General features: G+C 42.4%; 1 protein-coding gene and 1 long non-coding RNA gene across 3 annotated transcripts in view; one reads left to right on the top strand and one right to left on the bottom strand.

Annotated features, from left to right (window-relative positions):
* Positions 1–492: 492 nt before the first annotated feature.
* On the top strand, positions 493–6,167 carry cbx2 (chromobox homolog 2 (Drosophila Pc class)). Of its 2 annotated transcripts, XM_047572719.1 has the most exons (6): positions 493–628; positions 730–773; positions 2,386–2,451; positions 2,747–2,816; positions 2,894–4,276; positions 4,914–6,167. In XM_047572719.1, exons 1-5 carry the CDS (start codon positions 557–559, stop codon positions 4,235–4,237), a joined length of 1,596 nt encoding a protein of 531 aa, XP_047428675.1. In that variant the 5' UTR covers positions 493–556; the 3' UTR covers positions 4,238–4,276; positions 4,914–6,167. The 2 variants fall into 2 exon arrangements, with proteins under 2 accessions (XP_047428675.1, XP_047428673.1); XM_047572717.1 differs by having other exon boundaries at positions 2,894–6,167.
* Positions 6,168–8,645: 2,478 nt separating this feature from the next.
* The window catches only part of LOC124997986, a 42,703-nt gene continuing 30,759 nt past the window's right edge, over positions 8,646–20,589 (bottom strand). Inside the window, exon 5 of the long non-coding RNA XR_007111009.1 lies at positions 8,646–9,115. This is a non-coding gene — a long non-coding RNA (uncharacterized LOC124997986). The remainder of the gene's footprint in view (positions 9,116–20,589) is intronic.

Below are 20,589 nucleotides of genomic sequence, written 5' to 3'. Positions count from 1 at the left end.
CAGCTGAATATCTGAATACACTGAATGACCAGGTTAAAACATCAATGGGTTTTTTCTTCCCTGATAGCACAAGCACATTCCAAGATGACGACGCCATAATTCATGGGGATTAAATTGTGAAAGAGAAGTTCGGGGAGCATGAGACTTCTTTTTCACACAAGGCCACCACAGAATCCAGACCCTAAACCCACTGAGAATTTTGGGATGTGCTGGAGAAGACTTAATAATAATTATTAATACAAGATCTTGGTGAAAAATTAATGCAAACACTAGATGAAAACAAAACTTATGACATTGCAGAAGCTTACCGAAACAATGCCACAGCAAACATGTGCTGTAATCAAAGCTTTTTGGCCAGGCTGCACAGGAATAATTGCTTTATTTGTTTTCCTGTTTTGGCGGATTGGACAAACTGTATTTTAACCCATCAAGATGAAAGTACCTTTATTTTGAAGGTAAGACCGCGAACATCCGGTCCTGTGCCAGCTTCGCTCTGATTGGCTGGACGCAGCTCTTGTCTTTTGATAAAGGATCCTTATTCGGGGCGAAGGCAGACATGGAGGAGCTGAGCGCCGTGGGGGAGCAGGTTTTTGATGCGGAATGCATTTTGAACAAACGCCTGAGAAAGGTCAGAGCTGTGAAGGCCACCGTCCAACTTTTTTTTACATTCGTGCTTTCGCGTGGCGGCCGTGTTGTAAACGTGCCTCCTCTTTTGTGGTTTTCTTTCAGGGAAAGTTGGAGTTTCTGGTGAAGTGGAGGGGATGGTCATCCAAGTGAGTACAAGTGGTGCAGCTCAGCCCGAAACAATGAAAACAACAACAACGTGTCGCTTGTTGCTTTCAGCTAAACCGTCCCGTTTAGTTTTATTTTTGCTTTTAAAGTCGAGTTCAGACTACGGCAACAGCGGGATGTAGGTACATTCAGTTTCTGTGGGCGGTTTTATCCAAACACTGAGCCTTTTACGTTCGCTTTCTTTTGTTCATAATAACGGATGTTTTAAAAGTTAGCGTAACGCTACTTTTCAGGCCACAGCTTCTGCTTTTATACATTTAATATGATAATTATTTATGTCTGATTTAAAAAATAAATAAATAAAATAAAATAAAATAAATCAAGTTGTTGTTTATAACTCGCGGATCAATAATCAAGCCACATTTGGTAATTGATATTTGAGTTGTAATCTAATATGGCGGCTGGGTGCTTCTGTGAGCTGGTTTTGTTGTGAAGGCCTTCATTTCTTGTCACTTGGCCTTTCTGTTCACTTCACATTGTTGCTGTAATCCACCATCAATGCACACTGTTGCCTGCCAGCTCCATGGCTTCTGTTGGAACCACATCCTTTGTGTGTGTTTGTGTGTGTGTGTATGTAGGGAAAGGGTGGGGGTTGATTATTTCCCTGGCTGATCAGAATAGGCCATTCAAACTACTGGTGATGAGGAGAAAGGTCATTACACATGCATGTAGATTCGGGCAAAGTAGCATTTTTTTTTTTTTTCAATGTTAACGCAGGTTTTAAATTGTTAGACACTCGGGATGGATGCAAAGGGATGCTTTCTGCTCTTAGGTGGGGGTAAACTCTGACAGTAAGCACCACGGGTAAACAAAGTTGTTTTTGTAAGCTGAAAGACACCACAGCGAGCGCAGCCGACATGTCGGTCGTATGGGCTGTAGCTGCTGGCTGAACTTCTGTGACCTAAAAATGTTCCTCTTGCCGTGTTGTTGTTGTTTAATAAACTTTCCGCGGTGACCGAATCGGGTTTGGTAGCCATGTGAGACCAATCACATCGTCGGAAAATTCATTCAAGTGTCTTTTATTCCCCTTTTCGGAAAATAAATAAATAAATCCTTTGATCCTTGATATGTTAGATATAGTCCAGATCTTGGTATTAATGATGTTGCAATACTGTTGATTCAACAATCTAATTGCAATTACAGTGCTGACAGTTTATTACTAACTTCCCTCTTTTGCTTAATTAAGCATTAAGATGATTAACTGATTAGCTCCAGTCATTTCCAAATCGCTGTTATTGAACAGTACAGATCTGCAGATGTTGTTGATATTTTTTTTTTATTATGTTGAGGAGTTTTAACCCACGGTTTCCTATCCGGTGCCTAATTGTTCTGCTGTATTTATCCGTATAAAGCGGAAGTCTGTTTTTTTTGCAGAGTGGAGTGCTGCATTTGTTTCAGCCAACCTTTGGTCTGCAGTAACGCACAGGCTGTGTATACTAAAGTTCACAGATACAGGAAAAACAGACTCGTCTGTTCCTGTATCTGTGTCTGGGGTCGCAGCTGAGGCCGGGGGATGCATTTAATGGTGCAGTGTCACCTTCCTTCCTTTCGCTTTGATGACTTGTTCAAGCTCTTGATGTCGATTTATTTCAGACACAACAGTTGGGAGCCTCAGGAAAACATCCTCGACCCAAGACTGTTGGCTGCATTCAACAAGAAGTAAGAGTGCTTTATCACACCGATGATCGGTCTCAGCTTTTAAATTACAAAAAGCTGCGGGTCTCCAAAATGGTCTTGATACGTTCATGTTTAAAAGAATATTTCAGGCCAAATATTACAGATTAGCTGTAGGTGTTATTATACTAATGTCTCAGATTATCTACGTTGATATATTATAATACATCTATTTGATGTTTTATTGAACCGCTAAACAGAGGGTCAGCTAAAATAATACTGCTAAAATGTGGAGACATACATGATTAATGTCTCGTTAACAAAGGTTATTTCATTACAGAGAGCAAGAAAAGGAGCTTCTGCTGCGTAAGAGAGGGAAAAGGCCTAGAGGACGACCACGGAAAATCCTAGTAAGTCCAACTCGAGGCTGAACAAGATTAACTTCTGGACCTAGTTTGGTGTCTTATATTTGCTCTTTTAAATTTAGGAAAATGTGCCTGAAGCTCCAAAGTCAAGCAGCTCTTCATCCGGCTCATCGTCGTCGTCCTCCGATTCCTCGTCCTCGTGCTCTTCCTCTTCGTCCTCGTCGGACGACGACGACGACCACGACGTCAATCAGGCAAGCCCGAGCATCAGGACCCGGGACCTGCACCCCGTCCCTCAGAAGAAGGCTCAGATCGTCATGGCCAAGCAGGAGCCCCCAAAGAAACGAAGCAGGAAATCTCTGACGCCCGAAGTGAAGGAATTTCAGCAGAACAAGGGCCCTCGCAAAATCCTGAAGGCGACCAAAGATGCGGATCTTCCAGGAGCCATTAAGAAACCCGTCCACCCAGCGAGCTTCACCTTCATGGGTTTCCACCGGGGCTCGCCCAGGGATGCGGCGGGCGGTCAGAACAGGAGCTCTCTGACTCAGAGCGGCGCCGTGAAAAACTCCGTGAGCTCCGTGGGATCAGGCAGGTCAGTCCCACCTTCTTCCCCCTCCCTGAACAAATCCAGCCAGAGCAGAAATGTCAGCGAGGGTAAACTCTCCATCTCCAGCATGAGCAGTGGGACAAGTCTGGATTTGAAAGCAGCTGCTAGTAAATCAAAAGGGGTAGCGGCGCTGAATTTGAATACATCCAAACACCCCATTGAAGGAACCACTCAGCACACACTAAGCTCCCCCAACGGACAAAAGAAGCCCCAGGCCCCTGTGTCAACAGTGCAGCGGACAGCCAATCCCAAATCAGTGGCTTCCCTGCCATCTAAGAACACCTCCTCCAATCAAAGCCTTCAACCCTTAAACCTTCAGAACAAACTGCTGCAAAACAACGACGCTCCTGGAAATGGCGCGTCGCCGGGATCAGGCCAGAGAAACGCAACAAACCCACCAAGAAAAACCACCGTCACGCAAAATCAGGAGTCTAATCCTCCTAAGAGCCCGGCGACCCCCGGAAGACCACAGGCCAGAAAAATCCAGCCTGGAGCTGACAAGGTCAGAGAGGTGAATGAAATCCAGGCCTCCAGAGTCCAGGGCAGGCTGGAGAAGAGCAGCGTTCATAAATCCTCCACAGAGGTCCAGAGCCAGCAGGAGAGATCGGCCTCCAAAGACGGCAAGAAAGCCAAAATGAACGACATGAGCACGGGCGAAGACGAGAGCAGCTCAGACTCCGACCAGGATTCCTCCTACGCCGCGCAGGGCCGCTCCATAACGGTCCAGAACCAGGACTGGAAGCCCACGCGGAGCCTGATCGAACACGTGTTTGTCACCGACGTCACCGCTAATCTAGTGACGGTCACGGTCAAGGAGTCGCCCACCAGCGTGGGCTTCTTCAGCATTCGCAACTACTGACGGGATTCAACAACTCAACGATGCAAGAATCATTTTTAGGTATTATAAAAAGAAAAAAAAAAAGAGAGAGTATGGAAAGTCGGTTAATGATTGTAATTATTTATTTGCGGCATTTCGGTGTCGCCTGATAGTCTCAAACATACAAATCTTTCAGCGAGTCCAAAACTGCATTGTTGTCGTCGAGGATAAATAACTTATTCTTCACATCCACCCTTCAAGCGTCAAGATAAAACTCCAACACCCGTGGAAATTGCTACATCTGTACAAAACGATAACATTCCTATATCGTATCGCCCTTTCTCTGCTGAGATTATCTCTTATCACTGAACACAGCAGATGGAAGGAATGTCTCAATTAAGAAATCGTAGCATGAGCAAGAGGGCTAGCTTCTTTTATGGATAGCAGACGTTTAGCTCATAATAACCTATTTTGTGAATCCATATCAATCAATAGCTCCAGTGAACCAGTTTTAAACTCTTAGTAGTGTTGAGTCTATAGTATTTTTATAATGTTTTATAAATTAGCTACCTCTGTTTGTTTCTTTCGGGATAGGAAAGCCTTTCCCTCCAGGGTATATAAACCATCATTGTGTCTATATATATATTTTTTTTTTATATATATACATAGCTCTAAATGTATTGGACTTTCACGCTGTTTGAACATGTGTTTGTACCAGCGGCCGACAACTGGAGCAGCAGACAACGGCTTCATTTCTGCGTACTGAACTCTTCCACCATTATCGCCTCAGTTTCATTCCACAGCGCAGCCACTTTATCGGAGCGGTTCCCCCAAACGGGGCTGAAGCATGCGGGAGTCAGATACAGTATCTTCGGTAGATAAAGACTCAGCCCCGGCTGAGGTTTGCTCCTCCGCCTTCGCATCAGCTCTGTCCTTCAACGAGACATTCAGCTGCAACTTCAGCCTCCTCAGACTTGTCGCGGATCACGGACACCTGACAAGGCTTTTCGCTCACTCCGCCCCCACCTTCTCTTGAGCCTTTTTAGACAGCTGCTTTGAGAAAAAGGGAAGGTTGGGTGTGGACAAAAAGCATTGTTTGTCACTGGTTTTTGGTGTTTCAAAAATGTCTAGCGCTGAAATCCCAGCAGCTGTGGGCGTCTCGTTTCTCCCCACATGCATGGGTGCAGGAGCTGCAGACTTGGCCTCCCAGTGAAAAAAAAAAGAAAAGAGAAAAAAAAAAGGTTTATCTGATGTAACAGAAAAGAAACCGCAACAATGCGCGCTACTTTCTGCTCCCTCGAGAGGAGTTCAGCAACAAAGCACTTCGACTGAACTCTTCTGTCTAATCCTGCTCTGCAGACTGTGCCTTTCTTTCCCTCAAAGACTAAACACAGAGGCATTACCCCAAAGATAGCTAGAATTTCAGGTTGCTCAGTTAAAGGAGAAACCCCTGGAGCCTGGCATGGAGACGTTTTGATTTTCTCGTCTGCATTGTTTTTGGAACAGAGGAGGAAAAAAAGCCTTATCACAAATGTATGGATCAGATAAACAATAGAAGCCTTATTGAAACAATAAGAGTAGTTTAGGTCCAAGCCACTGACGTAGGTTCCACTCCGCATCAGCTCGTTGCGTATGTTACAGGTGTCTCCTTGTCAGCAGAGCTCCAGCACACTGTACATGTCTTTCAAAGTAAAAGTAATAAATGTAAAGATTACTCTTGCGATTGGCTATGGGGTAATGCAGGTGTTTATATGATTTTTGTTTGGTTTTTTTTGTATCTGCTTTTCTATTAAGAAAAGAAAGAACTTGGCAAAACAGGTTTCCAGTTAGATCTACTAACCATCTCAGTGGAATGTCGTTCTCTTTCTCAGACTATTTATTTCAAATTAAAAGCCTTACCAGAATAGGACAGTGTCATCAATCCTTGTATTGTCGCCACTTGTCAGATCGACTAATAAATGGTACAACTTTATATCCGGCTCGTTTTGTTTTTTTTCATCGTTAATTTACCAAACTAGCACTGAATGTCAATCATCTGAGTTTCAACTACTTAAAAGTGACAATTTTTTTAGGGCACTTTGCTGGACAAAAACATTATTTAGAAACAATATGAGGGGAACGCACAAAATATAATGTTCAGTACTGTGATAATGACTTGACTTGGGCATGTGCACACATTTTCCTTCCTTGCTTTCTTTCTTTATTTCCTCAGTCATTGTTCTCTCTGTTCTCACCATCGAATTTACAACAACTAAACTAAGGGTGTGCCAAGGCTCCCTCTGACAGGTCATTATGTAATAAAAATAGATTTATCTTACTCACTGTATTTCATGTAGCTACTTGCAATGATTATAGCGCAAGTTCACCATGATCTCTATTATTGAGGTTGATATTTTAACAATATTTTCAGACAGTTTTTAGAGCAACCGGTAAATAAATGGTCTAATAGTAAATAATATTTTAGTAGCAGCCTTAAATTTACAGATATATTTGATTCATTGTCTTGGAAGTGTGAAACCCAAACAAGGCCCTAGAATCAACAAGAATCTTCTCTCCACTACGACTCATGGCTGCTTTGACCATAAGTACCACTAGATGGTGCTGTTGCACTTGAAAGTGGCAGTGGCTGCATTGGCTTCTTAATTAGCTGTAATTATGATTAGAATGAGTTTATGTCTGTGTCTACACAGACTGAGGTGTAGTGAGGATAAAGTATCACATCATGTACAACAAAAATTAGACGACCTGAAATGTAACAACAACGGCATTTCCTCTATACTAAAAAAAAACAATGAAAACCATAAACTGCACAGTTGTTTTTTAACTTGGATATATGTGCAAAGAGAAACGTAGATGTCCTCCGTTTCCACTGCAGCCTCATCTAATCATCCAGATAATACTGTCGAGTGTGCGTGTGTGTGTGTGTGTGTGTGTGTGTGTGTGTGGCAAGGCTGTGAATACCTTGCGTCTCAAACCCACAAACGTGTCTTATCCGCTTACAACAGTGGAGTTCTTTACCAGAGGCGACCGCAGAATAACTCAGCTTTGACACTCGGTCGTTGAGATCAAATTATCGGCCTGCATCTTTTGTCGTATGCAGGCCGTTGCCAGCACTGGCTGTTCTGCTGTATTGAATAAGTCAAACAACAGAGAAACTAATCAACTATTTAATCTTTTAACCGTTTAAAAAATCATTAAGTAAAAAAAACACACACAAAACTAGACTCAGAGTTGGGGTTTTATACTTTTCAAACAAAATGGAAAATGGATTTACTTAATGGAGAAATAATGATTAAATAATTGTTAGTTATGTCTCTACACTTTTCCATTAATTATAGAAATGAGTGTCTAGCTCAAGGTATGGTAATACGAGCATTTATGTCAGCATATTTTAGTCTAACAATATCTTTGCATGGAAAAACTGAATGTAATGGATCAGCAAGTGCAATATTTTCAACTGAAGTGTTAAGAGGCATAAAAAGGCATCACGCAGACGTTACAGCCTGTGAGTAAATAAGCAGTAACGTCGAGAAAGAGGTGGTGGAAGCTTATTTTAAAGCATTGTTATTGTTCTGCCGAAGAGACTAAATGAACGGGAAAGTGTGCAGCACCTTTAAACACACAGACGCCCCTCTCCCTCTTTCACCACCCCTGTATTTACACACTCTTAAAAACACTGTCACACAGCCCAGCTAACTGACAGAAGTTATCATTACACAAAGCGCTCTATTCCATAATTTATAGAGATCCCCGTCCCAGTCATGTGGAATTCTCCCAAAATAAATTCAAGTAAACACTTATGCGACAAAGAGGCACTCACAGTGGCCTGGTATGCATAAACAGTATGAACAGTGTGACAGTGTAATCCCAGCCCCCCACACACACCCCCAACCCAACACACACTCGTATGTATGTAGCCGACAGCTCGGCCCAGGGCTGACTTCAGGCACGGTTTGGAAATGAGCCTAAACCCCCCCCCCCCTCACCTCACCCCCAGCGCCGATGCACCAATCCTCCGACACCCCCTTCCATACCCCACACCTGACTCCTGGCAAAATAAGCCAGACTCTAATCCATCTTCCATCACAATAACACACACCCCAAACCATGTTGTTTTGAACAGTGTTCAGCAAGTTCATCTCCGGGGATGCTTTTGTTTTCTTCCCCAGGACTTCTTATTGTTTTAGCAACACAAGATGCTGTAAATCAACCGGGTCTTTGCTCAACTCTGGCCTCGGTTTAAAGGACAGAAATATGTTTTTTGTTTGTTTTTTTCCAAATAAGAATTTAAGGGAGTTGTGGGAACTTTCCTTACTGACATTTCCATTTGCAGAAAAGATTTTGCTCACAATAATCGTAAAGTACAAAGTCTAAAAAGCATTGTATCCATAAAAATAAAAAGCCGGGATGAATATTGACTAATATGGGCAACGAAAGGCCAGTGCTGATCACCGATCGATATTTATTTTTTCTGTTTGTATTTGTGTTTCTCTACCTTGAGGATTGTTACCAAATGGTTGTTGAGTTTAAAACGCCTGGGATGGTTGCTATTCAATTTCAAAGAGAATGTTTAGAAACCTGATCCGACCCTCTAGCGAGCAAAGCTACACCCACGTCTCCCTCTGCCCCTCATTCTAAATCACTCCACTGGAGCAGTGTAAACAAACTTCAGTTTGCTCTCTGATATTGAGAGGTTAAGACAAGCGGCAATCCTCCACTATGACAACACGGCCTCAGACAGACGATGTCATCTGTCTTACCTCACTCTCCATCCATCACTGCGCCGGAGTCGACATGTCTGACAGTCCCACTCTCACTTTTCTCGTTGGCACAGGCCTCCACATCTGTCACATTTTCCTCCCGGCTTACTTTTATTACACAAGATGAACTCCGCCTCCTTCACTTCGAATTCACGGACACCTGAAGGGCAAGCAGGCAGAGAGAAGTCCTATTGATTAGTCATAGTGTCTGATGTCATCTTGGCTCCACAAACACATTTTCGATTGACACTACCTGGAAAAATGTGAGAAAGGAATGTCAGAGCTGACAGGTATGGATGAAAATAAAGTTATGCAAAAGATTCAATTTAACGAATTTGTAAGTCGGTTCAGCAAATAAAGCTGTGATGTTAAAAATATATTTTAGTGAAACTATACTGCTTCGAACATACACAGTAATACAGTTGCATGTCTGACTGACATCAAGAGTTTGTAAAGATAAAAGGGACCGAAATATGAACCTTGAGGCACACCAAGTGTAATGTTATACTCTTTACACAACTTTAGAGTCAGACAAATTAATTTAACAAATGAACCATTTATCTTGGCACCTAAATCCACTTAACTGTATACGCAGACAGTCACAAACAAACTTGATTTCATTGTCTCCAGTTTAGAAGTTGGAAGAAGTCTAAAATGAAGCAATACTGTTGTACTGGTGATAATCGCTGCCAGGTAGCAGCTTAAGATAGGATCATCGATAGGAACTTGGGAAAGAACATAGGTCTCATTAAACATGACTGTTTAAATTTGTTGACAAAGCAGAAAATACTAATTCTTTAATCCAAAAAAATATGGACATACACAGATTGTGCAGTTACTTAGTCTTACTCTAACTTATATCACAAAAAAACACAAAACTTCCATTGTACTTTGTGTTGAATGCTAATCTGCAAAGATTATCATATCAAGACAACAAAATAAGATGGTAAAAATGTTAAACATTAGTATACCTACTAATTCAGCAAGTTAGCCTGTAGAAAGGCTGCAAACAAATTTGTATGTATGATGCTTGAAGTTGTTTTGTTTTCTTTTTTTTTGATACAACAACAGCAACAATTGATCATTAACACAATCAGGAGAAGCTCTGTTACAAAATAAGAACAAGACCTTGCAAAGAACTAATAAAAAAGGTACTATGACAAAAAGAGTCTGAGGAGTTATTGTACATGAAACCCGTTTTCTCTCCCAGAGAGCAGTTTCTTTTAACACCCACAGGGCAGGAATAAGAAGGAATATCCTTCCGCTGTGAAACTGAGGTAACAAAGTCAAACTGTATCTACCAGACATAAGGGGCCAGCGGGAAGTTTGCCCTTCTGATCTTTGTATAATCTGCTCTGGGGAAGACACAGCTACTTTCCTTACCACCGTCAAAGGCTCCTCTCCTTAACTTTCAGCCTCACATCCTTATCTGATTGAGGAGGAGAGAAAATATTGACTATTTCACAGAACAAAGCAGTGTAAACATGTGAAGCCACTGCTATGAACTAGCACTGAGGAGCAGCGGAAATGGGACACAATCGCTGACGGTTTAATCAAATCATTTGTGGCTCTTTAAATGCATTTCAGGGAGAAAGTTTAGAATTCATCCTCGTGCTGCTCTCTCCGAGCTTTCACTTTCACAAAAGCTGCATTATTGTTTCCCCGATCTGGGGTCGTTTGGTTAACCCACATAAAACTCGAATGGCACCAAGAGAGGCGCTCTGATAAATCAGCAGCAGGCTGCAAACAAGGCCCGGTGCCGGCGGACCTGTGTGCAACAGGACAACTCTATCGGTGAATTTCACAGGTCATTACTCTGGCTCCAGCCATTGCTGCCTCCAGTGGCTCTGGAGACGGCCAGCTTTTTCTCAGAGACAACAGCTTACTGGGCTTTGTGCTAGCTAAACAAGCGTGTCTGTCTCACAGCAGTAGATTAATGTCTAGATAGAGGGTTTGCTCCTCAGGGAGACCTGTAGAGGAGCCATCCATCAACCTTTGGAAACCATTACACAATAACAAAATAACAAAATCTGAGAGAGGGGCTCATTGACTGAACCCTGTCCTCTGGGGCTACTGAGAGAGAGAGGCAGGCTGAGGAAGAGGTTTCTGAATTAAGTCTCAACAAGAGGAAGGTTGAATTTCATTGAAACCAGAGTGAGCACAAAAACCTGTGATTAATACGTGTACCCTTCGGTCAATAAAATGCCCATTAGAATTTAAAGTCCGCAGGGACGTCTTGTTTTAATGAGAAAAAAAAAAGTATTATCATTACACAAGATAAAGTAAAGCAGCACATTATCATGCAGGAGAAGCTGAAACTATTTTTTTACTGAAAAATGACTGAAACAGCAGAGCAAGAAAAGTTTACAACAAATGTTAATACTGATAAATGAATTAGTACCTGCAGCTCCACAGCTTATGTCTGTGTGGGCTACAATGCAGCCTGAGGAGCATTTTCATTGAGTGTCATCTGTGAGAATTTGTGTGTGGTAAACACACAAACTCCCAGCCCTCCACATGAATGACAGTAAACAACACAGGATCTCTGGCTGCGCCCCCCCCGCCCTCTCCCCTGAGGAGAAAGGGGTCACACAAACACACCATCTACCGGCTCTTAATTTGTTTAAAGCAGCCCATTCAAACAGGATCCCCAACAGAGAGAAAATCTCGTTTCCAAGGCTGTCGCCATGGCTCGAGCTGTGTTGTTTAGGAAGGAGATCAGGACGCCGCTGACGACTCAGCTGACTTCCAGCACACACAGCTTCACAGAGGCGCCAGGTTGTAATTAACACTTTGCAGATTACGTTTACAGGACCAACACGGTCTGCCTGAGTTTTATTACCGCCTGGATTGTACCTCTGCCCTGCGGGTACACAAAACACTCTCTGTTTGACGCTGTCGTGTCCTGTGTGAGAACGTTTGACAGGTTTTGATCGTAGTAAAAGTCAGCTGGGTGTTCACTGCTCCTCGGAGATAATGAGAATCTCCACACGCTTTCTGCCACTTTTCCAGCGATGACTGGCTGAAGGGACACGCTGCAGTCTGACAATATTAATCTATTTCTGTCCCCCTATCTGCAGCTTTCATTCATTTATTTGGGCTCACGCTGTTGGTCTAACAGTCTTATTAGAGGAGCAGTGAAACTAATCCATTTCTTGGCAGCAGGCGGCAGACAGCTGGCCGGTGAGGAGTCGCACAAAGTGGCTGATATAATTGCGGCGTAATCATTTTCATGCAGCTCCTCGGTTTCTTCTGAGACGGCAAGCGGAGTTTCAGGTTAACACGCTAAGGTAATAAAACAGCCATTAAAGTGCCAATGACCTCAGAATATGAGGGCCAAACCATTCAGCCCTCAGACATTTAGCACAGAACCAACACAAAGGAATTCTCCTCACACAATGACATGCACAGCATTTCAAGAATGCAAGGAAACTTCTCAGCTCCCAAGACTCAAATACAGTCCACATATAGATTCCTCAAAATTAATGTTGCTCATAAATACACGAGCTCATCAGATGCTAATATTAGTAAAGTTGATGGACCCTGGCGGAGCTGCAGTTTGCCTCGAGCGTCCATCATACCTGAGATGAGCAAAGGAAGACTGGAATGGCAAACATCTGCACACATCTGTACCACTAGATGGCACATATCCCCCTGTTAAATATGTTTCACTCCAGCTTCATGCAATTCAGGGCACAGCAGCTGTCATTAATATTCTGTTATCTGGAGTTCGAACCCAAAACAAGGCATACTGCAAATACTGAACCAACAACCTGCAGTTAACAGTGGAAAATAACTAGCGATGGAGTTAATTACAGATCAGAATACGGAGAGGTGTCAGTCTCTGGAAAAAGCCTGGGTTTCCCATTTATCTCCAAAAAAACCCAAACTTGTGTGCTTTAAACACTTCACACTGAATTAAGCTGAAGTGGAAACCCACTCTCCAGACTTGCAGCACTTCTTTCCACTCCATGGCAGGGTGATAAATCTTGAGTCTTCCAGTCTCTGCTGCTTCTTGCTTCCCCTGTTGCTCTGTGTTTTTGTCTTTTTTTTTATGCCTTCTTCTCTCTCTGTGGTCAGCAAGCGTTTACTCACAACATACAAAGGAGAACAAGCTTGTAGGCTGGTAAGTTTCAAGAAAATAAAATGAAAAAAATGAAAGTTACAGTTCCGGTGGCATATTGTTTCTATAGGATGGCACATTCCTTCTCTTTGGGGTGAAGACGCCTTAATCAGAGGTTGTGTGATCCCCAGGGTATATCATGAATACCGGAAACTGACTTTCTCCAAAATAAAAGAAAAAAAAATGATGATAAAAGTCACATGCTGCATCTTGTTTGTTAATGTGAACACAAACAGAAATGTAAAAACGGTAATTTGTGGTTTTAGGAGGAGCTGCGTGCTGCAACGGTGTCACCAAACAATAAGTGGAAATACCTTTAAATCTACAGTATGTTAAAAACCCTAATGTGACACACTTGTCAGTCAGGTTTTCATTTGCACAAGCGAGACGGGCCAACTAAAGAAATTTCTCTCACTGCTGAAATAGCTGGGATTAAGTAGTCTTACCTATGAAACATATGATATTTATATGACATGTTTGTACAGCACCTTGACAGAATGCAATTATATGAGCAACCCACAGGCGTGTTAATGACGGTGCTCTGCTCATCAGGATGGAGACGCTGTGCTGGTTTTGTCTCTAGTGCTTCAGGGCTTTGGCTCCTGATAACCTCTCATGCTGAAGTTCTGGTAATACTGATTATGTAATGACCTGAACAGAAATGTCAGTCTTAGTCCCATGAATGTTTTTGGTCAAATTAAAGCACTCCCGCTTTGACTTTTCTCTCTACTTGTTGCAGCGGTTAATCCTGAACGATAGTAAGTAGTTCATAGTTGATCAGTTTTATCTCCAAGATGACCAGTGTTGGGTTTGGTGGGTGATTCTAGGTGATTCTCCAGTGCATCCAATGTCTTTACAACTAGTCGGACTCTTTTTGATGGCTTTTCAGATTCTGTTGAACTGATGGCAGAACAATGGTCAAAGAGATGTATTGATCATCTTGGGGAACCAGTGCATGAGAAGTACCGAATATAACAACAAAGTCTGAATGTGAATATTCCACTCCATAAATATTTTCACAAACACACAACCATCTAGAATAGTTAAACTGGAGACCAATTGTATGATTCAGGAGAGGCCAGCTCAGCACCACAGCTTGTAGTTCTTCCTAGGTTCCTAGCCTCCTAGCTAACAGGAGCTCTTTGGTAATTGTTCAAGCGCAAATATTTGATCCAAACTTGAGGCAAAGCTTTCATTGCGGGTGGATCTTTGATGGTGTTTTGATGTGTCCGTGCCTAGACTTTCAGTATCATGATAGAGTTATGCCAGCAAAGTGACGCAGACTTGATTTTAAGACTACAAGGTAAGTCCTACCACAGCAACATTCCCAGCAGACCTGCAAATGATGTAAAGATGTTCTGGAGTGATGCTTCTCAACAGCCCTCATACTGAGCATTGCAAATTCTTGTAGAACTAAGTTGTGAAATGAACACCGTCTGGATGATTGACAAAACTATCTCGTCCTCTTTTGCCCCCAGTTGCCCAAATGAAGTCATGCTTGCAGAGAGCACAAAAAATTGAGAAGGAAATAAAACAGCCTACCAAAGATGAACACATTAAAACTGGGTTTTGATAAGAACAAATCCAACGAGGCGGAAACTTCCTGTCTGTAGTTATAGTAGTGGACCTAAACGTGCATTTGTTCAATATAATGGTGTAACATTGTAAGACTACAAAAGCAGTAAAAAGTTCTGCATCTGTGCTGTTTCTTATCACTCTCTTAGATGTGGGCACTCTTGACACCACGTCTTCTTGTCAGTACCGAGTGAAAACCGAATGGTATTTTGAGAGCGAGAAAACATGTAAATGGATATTACTTTCTCAAGTTATTCTAGGTGAGAGCTGAACTCGAGCAGAGGGGGACCTGGAAACAATTTGCAGAGATCCGCAATACATGCGAGACTCAAACAAACCTCACAAACCTCCAGGAATGATCTCTTTAGATACTTAGCATCTGATCAAAGCAAAGCCAAGTGTGACGAGAGTTAATTAATAAATATCCCCGGGCAGCTTGTTTATTTGTGCAAGACGACAGGATGATAGAAAAGACTTGGCGGGGGCTCAGGAGCGGGTAAACCTGAGCATGCTTTGAGGCTTGAGAGGTGCCAGTGGGGTGAGGGTGGAGGGGGGTTGGTTTGGGAGTAACACGGAGACACAGTAGAGGAATGATGGACGGCTCACACGCCAGTCATTGTGAGAAAATTATAGCGAGATGCTGCCAACTGAGGCAGTGTGGCGGCGAGCCAAAGCCCCAGGAGAACAAAGGGCCCAGGATCCCTGTGTGTGAGTGAGCGCCGGCCTGCCTGCGGAGCCCCGAACCTTCATATTTACATGCGACGCTCAAGAGTTAATTGCAGTGAATTCCTGCACTGGGTGCAAAGTAGGGGCTGTTGTTGCTTTATTTTACATAACAAAACACACTGTTTCCACTTCTTCGTCTGTGTTTCAAAGGTGCTCGGACCGAGGATTGAAGAAGGATTTGAGCTCTCGCAAATCAGAATTCCCCCCCAAAATCAATGCTTTGTTTTTGTCCACATGTTAAGTTCTTAACACAAAGGAATATACGGTGGACAAACCATGCAGATATTTTGTTTATGTTTCCTGCGTTATCGTGGCACTTTTTCGTCTTGCATTGGTGGCTCCCTGAGGAAAACATGAAAGCTTCACACATTCCTCCGATTTCCCTGCGTGTTTGGGAAATGATTTGTATTCGATTCAGCTTCTCGGGAAATGTTCATGTGTGTCAGCTGCAGGAGGGCCAAGAGGCCCCTTTAACAAACCAGACCTCATCTTCACAGTAGTTGATGGACATCAGCCAAAAAGTGTCAGGGTTGCTACGGTTCCTGATTTCTCGCAAACGAGCGGTGCCCTCTCGACTCTCTTGGCAGAGCCGGACCGCACACATCAAAGCGAGGCCTGACCTTGCATACCAGATGAGGTTTGGATTAACGAGCTCTGGACATCAAACGGCGGGATCGCCCCCCTCAAGTCATCAAACCCAAAATTTACAGCAGACAAAAATGCTGGAAAAATCAACATCAACCTTGCCACGCATCTCGGTTTGAACATCGTGACCAGGACGGGGAGCAGCAAGCAGCAGAGAGATTTCAAAAGCCTCCAATTATCTGATGTGTGGGAGGGCACAACGGAGAGGGCAGCTCGCCAAACAGCATCCTTTACCAAACAAATAAAACTTTTGACCAGACACGTCCGCCTTTTAGAAAACTGAACACCGGCAAACTGCTCATGCAGTCCAGACAAATGCTTCTCGTATTCACCGCTCGCTGATTTATATTAATTCATTTAACCTACATTGTGAACGTTAGTCCGCGGAAATCCAAACAAACTCTGAGCACAAAGGAAGAAGTTATTAGTCTGTGCTGCGGATCCCGGAATCAAAAGAATTTAGGCGTGAGATGTGGAAATCCTTCTGCGCAACGCCCAGTTCTAACATCAGAAAGGTGTAGGAGGAGGAGGCTCTTCAAAGGAGCATGGCAACTTTTTATGTATGACTCAAATGACCGTAGCTTTTGATTACTGTGAGTGTCATGATCCGACACTCTGCTGAATAGTGTAATAATAAAAAGTGTACCGTGTGAAGGTAAATGACAGATAAGTAAGTCAATGAGCACTGATTTTCAGCGTCTATCTGCATATTATCAAAATAAGAAAGAGAAACGTCGGTGGTGACACCTTCAAATGGTTTGTGTCCAACTGAAGGTTTATATGTTCATTTATGATTCAAACCGTTGACAATTCCTTTGACTAATTAATTCTTTTGCAAAGAATTGCCTATTTAGGACATACCCAAAGTAAACTGAATGCGGTTCATGAAAATTTTGGAGCTCATCACGGTCTTGGTCTCTGTTGAAAGCCAAGACTCTGAAGTTTCTATCTCAAAGGTCAGAATCACTCTAAGTGGTATTGCTCTTGAGTAATCAAAGTTGGCGAAGGTAAAACCGGTCGGCTGAATCCTGTAAGTTTCATACTGCATCCAGCATTTACTCAAACAACTCGTGTACAGAGCGATTGGTTCACTTGGTTCTCTGATTGGTTCAAAAAGCTACTTCTGTCCCATATACCACCCATAGTCGAAAGACTTTGTGTGTTTCAGAGTTCTTTAACTACCTTTTCCACTACGAGGTTAAATGCAGGGATAAACACACCTCTAGAAAAGGTTAAAGACAGAAATTGGACTTCACTGGAAGAGCTTGATTTAAAATATGAACAAGTTCAAATAAAATGTAGTTTTGCAGCACAACACTTCTATAGTGCAGAATAGTGAAAAGTCAGTCATTAACAGATGCACAGAATGTGGTGTCAGCAGCCTGACAAACATAACAATACAATCAGAAAAACTATTTGATCCTAAATAAAAATATTTTTTTTTTAAAACAAAATGGAGAGGTCTTTAACTGAGTGACAGGTAAAACTCAACAGACACAGCTGTTCCACTGGGAGAAAACACCTGCCTCCATTCAGAGTCCATCGCAGCTGGACATCTGGACAGTGAACGAAAGAAACTTCTTTAGATTTGAACATACTGACAGATGTATGTAGACAAGTCCCTCCGGCCATTAAAGCAGGGCTTGTCTTCACGGACAGGCTGTAGAGTATTAATGAATTCTATAGTGGTTTATGACAGATTTGAATATGTGTAAAATGTTATTCTCAATCTCTTCATGCTTAGTTGACATTTTATAAACTTTTTTAACTATGTCAATGAATTGAGTTTCAAAAGCATGCTTCGTTGGAAAAAATACAGTATTAAGTTTAAATCCTAATCCAACTTTAAATATGGATCTACCGTGCTTCTAAGTGCAGTTAATCTCCATGTTTCAAAATAAAAGCACTAATATAATTATAAAACCACACATTAAAATTACTTGACATTTAAGGTTGATTATTTCACCCATTTCGCTTTTAAACTCTTTTCCATTTAGACATTTCTGACACATAATTATAAACCTAATAAGATGAATTATAACATTAAGAGGAATTTAAAAACTCTAATTTAAATGAGTTACTTAAATGATTGACGGAGCTGTATCTTTACAGAGTTGCGTCCACACTCGGGACCGTGACAGTTGAGCAAACATCCATCTTCTCAGGAAGATCGTACGATGCACATGAAAGCTCCAGTGGAAACCTGTAAGTGGACCTTTTTTGTTTTCATAAGAAACCTCTCTCGTGTCACGTCGTCATTCTTGTTGATTTATTACATATTTCCTTGACAGGACACTTGTTGTTGTATCTTGTAAATGTTGAGAAGCCTGAACAAACCCATTACCTGAACGAGAGCTGTGTAAAAGCGGAGACACGGTAGAGTTTCATTAATAATAATTAATCATTTTACGAAAATCTGCCAGACGTACCCATGACTCAGGGCTACGTGTGGATTAATGATAGCTGCAGTTTACCGTCATGTTTTCCAAATTAAGCTTTTCAAAATGAAACACATCCCAGTTGAGCTTTCAGAGTCGAACCTCTCTCAGTTTAAGGATACATTTTCACTAAATGTATCTCATAACCAGCTTTCTCTGAGCTACCAGCATTATTAAGATCAAAAGCTATTTTCTGCCTTTCATCACTGCATAAACGGTGAGTATCATTTTATTATAGAGCTGCGGTCCAAGTCTACTTGGCGCTCTCCGACCTGATCATTACAGCCCATCCTTTCATGTGCCGCGCTGTTTAGCAGAATTATTTGAAATTTGTCATTTCCCCTGAATAAACATCGCTCTGCACTCTGACTTCTACCAACCGAGCAGGCAAACTCGTGCTTGTTTTTGTATTCGTCATCAAGGTGCCACAGAGGCTACCTTCTGCCCATTAATAAGCCAGTCAGAGTTATTCAAACTAATTTTATCATCTGAAGGGAAAAATGAATGACTCGTGTTTGATATTGTTGGCAAAACTAACAAGGAGAAGTTTGCTTTGATCAAGCAAATATCTGAACCCCGTAGGAGAATTTAATCAGCAGCAAGGTTTTGGCTTCAGAATATCTGCATAGAAAAAAAAAAAAGAAAAAAAAAGGTTGATTAGGTTAAAGGGGGTGGGAAGGGAGTAGAAAAGCAGTAAAACAAGCCCCTACCCAAAGAGATCATTAACTTAATGGATTGCTGGTGGCTAAAAGCATTACATTGTTGGGTATCTGAGACTTCAGAGATCTGCGGACAGGCGAAGGCTGGGAAGCGCCACGCTGAGCGGCGACGCTGAGAGCCGAGGGCCCGGCTCAGAAGTGACGAAGGGCGTTAGCGGCCCCGCATCCTCCAGTCTGCAGCTGGTATTAGCAGGCACCGAGCGCTCTGTCAACACGTATTACTGCGCACACAAATCATTTGACCGGCGTCAGCGCCTTTTTGCCTGAGCCGCGGCAGAAAGAACTCGGGGGGGAAAGAAAGGTAGACGGAAACATCAGAGGAAGTCCCGTGGAAAAGACTGTAAAAGTCCACAACACGTGGTTTACAAACAATAGACGAAATCAGGCTGAAATGTGTAATGAGTAACTCGTCGCATTTCTGGAGCAGTTGTTAAGTGAGAAGCCTCTAATCCCTCTGTGAGCTTTAACGCCCAACTATGACACACAAAACCTGAAATAGGTGGGTCTCCACGCAGCTTGTGAACAGCGAAGCTACACCGTCGTACGGCAGGACAAACAAGAAAAGACGAGAAGATCAGCGCCAAACGCCGAGGATTCGACACACACACGCATCAAAGGCTGCTCGCTCGGCGTAAGCGGTGTCGCGCGGCTCTTCGGCCTTACGTTGTTATCCAGTGACAAGCACAGGGGATTTGTCTGCTGCATGCATACGTGCAGAGCTGCCTCTGAGGCTAAGGAGCATCATTACGGACTAAACACAACTAAAACAAAACACAGGCTTTCTGGTGCCCCACAGTCTACCCAACTGAGGCTCTGGAACAACTGAGGGGGGGGTTGTCTTAGTCAGTGTGAGAGAAAAGCAACTACACAAAAAAAAAAAAAAAAAGAAAGGCTGTAGGACTGGACACAAATTTGAGTTTTGAAATTCTCCAGTGGCTTCACAAGTTTGAATTTTGAGGAGAAATTCAAATAAAACAACACACAGGACACAGACGATGCTTCTTTTTTAATGTGATGCCACTGAAAATGCTACGACGTGTAGTTTAGTCTATGTGATGGTGAAGTAAAAGGTTCATGAGTGCAATAAGTACAACCTACGATCACTTCTCGAGTATTTAAATGATAGAAGTATTAATAGCAATACCGTATGTATCAAAATGAATAGGGAAATACGTGAATTAGGATGTACATTTATTCAAGTTAAGGATAAGTACAACCTTTCCACTAGATCTTAGAGGAATACTCCAGTTGCGTTACATACTATACTACTCCCAAACACCATAATGTCGTCTAGTTAGCTGCACTCTTCACCACTTAATTAAAATTTTACTTTCACATTAACACCACAGTATAATAACTCTATAATATTACTGTCAGCGGACATCCGTCCATTTGATTCATGATTTAA

This window comes from Mugil cephalus, chromosome 20 (genome assembly GCF_022458985.1).
Source record: "Mugil cephalus isolate CIBA_MC_2020 chromosome 20, CIBA_Mcephalus_1.1, whole genome shotgun sequence".
In the NCBI taxonomy this organism is placed as follows: Eukaryota; Metazoa; Chordata; class Actinopteri; order Mugiliformes; family Mugilidae; genus Mugil; species Mugil cephalus.
This window is presented reverse-complemented; position numbering and strand designations above follow the sequence as displayed.

What these genes read in the sequence shown, in the direction of transcription:
- cbx2 (XM_047572719.1), top strand. Translation starts at nt 557, where the DNA reads ATGGAGGAGCTGAGCGCCGTGGGGGAGCAGGTTTTTGATGCGGAATGC. An exon ending in TTGGCTGCATTCAACAAGAA is followed by an intron (nt 2,452 to 2,746) that starts GTAAGAGTGCTT and finishes ATTTCATTACAG; the next exon opens with AGAGCAAGAAAAGGAGCTTC. An exon ending in GACGACCACGGAAAATCCTA is followed by an intron (nt 2,817 to 2,893) that starts GTAAGTCCAACT and finishes TTTTAAATTTAG; the next exon opens with GAAAATGTGCCTGAAGCTCC.